General features: G+C 50.5%; 1 protein-coding gene across 1 annotated transcript in view; it reads right to left on the reverse strand.

Moving 5' to 3' along the window:
* Window positions 1-2948, reverse strand: part of itga5 (integrin, alpha 5 (fibronectin receptor, alpha polypeptide)) — a gene marked incomplete in the record, with an annotated part of 22716 nt that extends 19768 nt beyond the window's left edge. The window contains 1 exon segment of the mRNA XM_053424519.1: window positions 2502-2948. Within this exon segment, the coding sequence (XP_053280494.1) occupies window positions 2502-2704 (203 nt within the window).
* Window positions 2949-3199: the final 251 nt, after the last annotated feature.

Below are 3199 nucleotides of genomic sequence, written 5' to 3' on the forward strand. Positions count from 1 at the left end.
TAACCGCCCTTCACTTTTCCGGCGCTGCCTCATCTTCTCATACTCACCAGGCGAGGTCTGTTATTATTTACAGCCCCCGACCTTTGACCCTGTCTATCTCATTGTGATCCACTCCCTCATCCCTGCCTGGCACCGGAGGAAAGTCAAAGCTGAGTCAGTCAGTGTTTTTGGTTATGAAGCGTTTGAAGGGAGACGGGGCTCTGCCCTGAACGCAGGGGAGGGTGTGAGTGACTGTTGACTTTACACAGCTCATCATCTCTCAATGTGGAATAACACACACACACACACACACACACACACACACACCCAGAGGGGACCATATATCCTCTTGCCCTTCCTGTGAGCTTCTGACAGGGGGCCGTCACGCGGTTCACAGACACTATCCTGGGGCGTTCTTCCACGGTGGGCCGTCTGCCAGTGTCCAAACTTAATTTCATTACACCGGGCCGAAGGGCACGACAGACCCACACATACAAACTCAGTTGTCAGAGAGATGAATGTCGAAGCGAGAGAGAGGGGGCCTTTGTGTTTGCAGGCAGAGACCATGTATGGATGAGGGAAATATTCTCCTCCCTTGTCTCTACATCTATATCTTCCATCAGTCTCATTTCTGTCAAACAACACTGCGGTCTAACCTGTTATCTAGACAACAGTGTTTTAACTCATGTGGTCGGAGCCGAGCTCACAGCAGCTCATAAACTCCTTCAAACTGACCTCACCCTGGGATTCCAGCTTCTCCCTGTGCATGTCTCCAAAGCGTGGGTCGTGATGATGTGACGGCAAAACCCGCAGATAACAGAAAGTCACCTCAGGACTCCACCCATAGGCTTTCTAAGAAGCTGTGGATGAAAAGTGTCACGTACGTGCAGTGTGCAAGATAGAGCCATGATTCACCTTCTCAAAGCTGCTCTCTCGTACTCTGTTTTGTTTAACACATGACTTCTGAACACATATCATCCACGGGGAAATTACAGGGCGGGAAGCTACATTTAGACGCTGTTCCTACTCTGCACATTCAAACCATTGTCTCATCTCCTCCTGTGTAAGTGTAGAAAAGTTCCCATTATGTCATTAGCAAGATGAGGTCCACTCCGCCTCATGCTTAATGGGACAAAGAGAGATGATGGGGGGGGGGGGGGGGGGGGGTCGAGGAATTAAAAAGCTCTGCAGAATGACATCAGCATGGGAGGAAGTGAGGAGGGGGAAGCTGGAGAGAAAAGTGGGGTCCACGCACACGAGCCTCACATACTAAATCATACCGCTCTCTCCTGAAAGGCCCAGCTTCTCAGGCAAGAGACATGAAGAGCAATGGCTGCAGGCTTTTAAAGAGACAGTGGGGGCCAGGGGGAAGAGAGGGGGGGGGGGGGGAAATCTCCCCATGTCTGAGAGGCTGTCGTCCAGGGAAGCAGGGAGGAGAAGCAGGGGGGAAACCAGAGCTGCTGCTGGCGGCCCACTCGGCACAAAGCCCTTTCTCAGGGCCAGCATGCCGGCTGGTTTAAACGGTGGGCCCAGACACCGTTAGAGCAGACGGGGTCTCAGCCAGGAAGTCTGATCGTGTCTGAGAGGAACCTTGACTGCGGCCGCAGAACCTTTTCTTAATGATTATTACGATTACAGGGTTGGGTCCACAGCCCACAGTCTACACAAATGCAAATCTGTCAGGGACTGGGTTAACCCATGCCTGGCTCTCTTTTCCCACTGTATCCCAGTTCCAACAAAGACAACATGCTCCCAGGACAGTCAACATGTCCCACACTATTATGTTCTCCTCAGACGGCCGGGGTATAGACCCTGACCACAGGCATGTCACGCATGATGTAAAGTCCAAAAACTGACTGGTGCCAAAATCTCTTGAGGAAGAATGCTTGGGCTTGTAGCAGCACACTTAGTGTTACAGGGATCCCAGCTCCACTGGGCCAGAAACCATCACAATCAGCAGCGACTTCTCATTCCAGTAAGATGTGACTGCTGCGGGTTCCAGTCAAGGGGCGAGCGAGGGGAAGATTAAGAGGTCAGAATTATGTCGTTTTCGAAAATTGGATTAGGATTTGAGAGGCGATTCCAAAAGCGTCTTTGAGTTCCTCCTTTACCCTGATGAAACAGACACTCTTGTCTATTGGCATTACCCCGGCTTTCATGTAGGAGTCATTCAGAACACAAATGCAATTTCCTCAATATATCCAATTACAGTGGGTTACACTCCCTGTGCGCTGTGCGTAAAGAATGCGTCCAAAAGGCAGAGTAAACACTTAAAACCCTGATTTACTGTCTGAGAGAAAAGACCATCTCGTCCTTTTCCTATTGGAAACTTGCTCTGTAACTTTAACAGGGAGGATTTGTGGATGTTCTGATATAAACCAATGGAAAGTTTCACATTCATGTACAACCGGGTCCGAGGAGCCCAGATGGATTCATAAACAAATGTCTTCTGTTGGAGCTCGATGCCGAAACACTCCTCTTACCACGAACCTTTACATTAGCTGTGCGTAAAAGAAACTCACCTGGAGGAATTGGCCAAATAAAAGTCCACTGCATATCCGAAGTAGCTCCCCGGAGCTCCGCTGTAAACAGCTGGATTCTCCACGTCCAAGTTGAACGCGTCGCAGGCGGAGAGGGTGAGCGAGAGCCCGACGATACACAGCAGCGAGCGGGAGAGACGAGCCGCCATCCTCGGCGTCTTTGCGCAAAACCGTTCCAATCCCATTTCTGCGAATAAATTAATCCACTAAAAGTTTGTTTTGTGAAACAAAAAAAAATTAGGAGGGGTGGGAACGGTCCCAGTGTCCGCGCTCTGGAGTTCCACAGATCAGACCTGAGAACAGTGGTGGAGTGTGACTACAATCTGCATCCCTGTGACTCTGGCCCAGTGTCTCATTAACGCTCCGTCAGCTCCTCTGTGCGTCCTCGCTGTGCCTCTGGCTCCGTGCGTCTCTCAGGGCGCACGCCTCCTCCGCTCCCCTCATCGGGATACACGGAGCAGGGAGTTCCCACAGCCGTGACAGAGTTTGGGGAGAGGAGGAGCCTGTGATTCCCTGAAAGGAAGAAAAAAACTTTGCAGAGGGGCTCTTCTCATCCACTATCTCAGACTGTGTGTTTAGCAACGAGGGTAAAACACATTTGCAGTTTTGATTTCCAAGGCTTTCTTATCTGCACCACTGAGATTATTAACCAAAGGAAAACATTGGAATCCATAACCCTT

This window comes from Pleuronectes platessa, chromosome 6 (genome assembly GCF_947347685.1).
Source record: "Pleuronectes platessa chromosome 6, fPlePla1.1, whole genome shotgun sequence".
NCBI lineage: Eukaryota > Metazoa > Chordata > Actinopteri > Pleuronectiformes > Pleuronectidae > Pleuronectes > Pleuronectes platessa.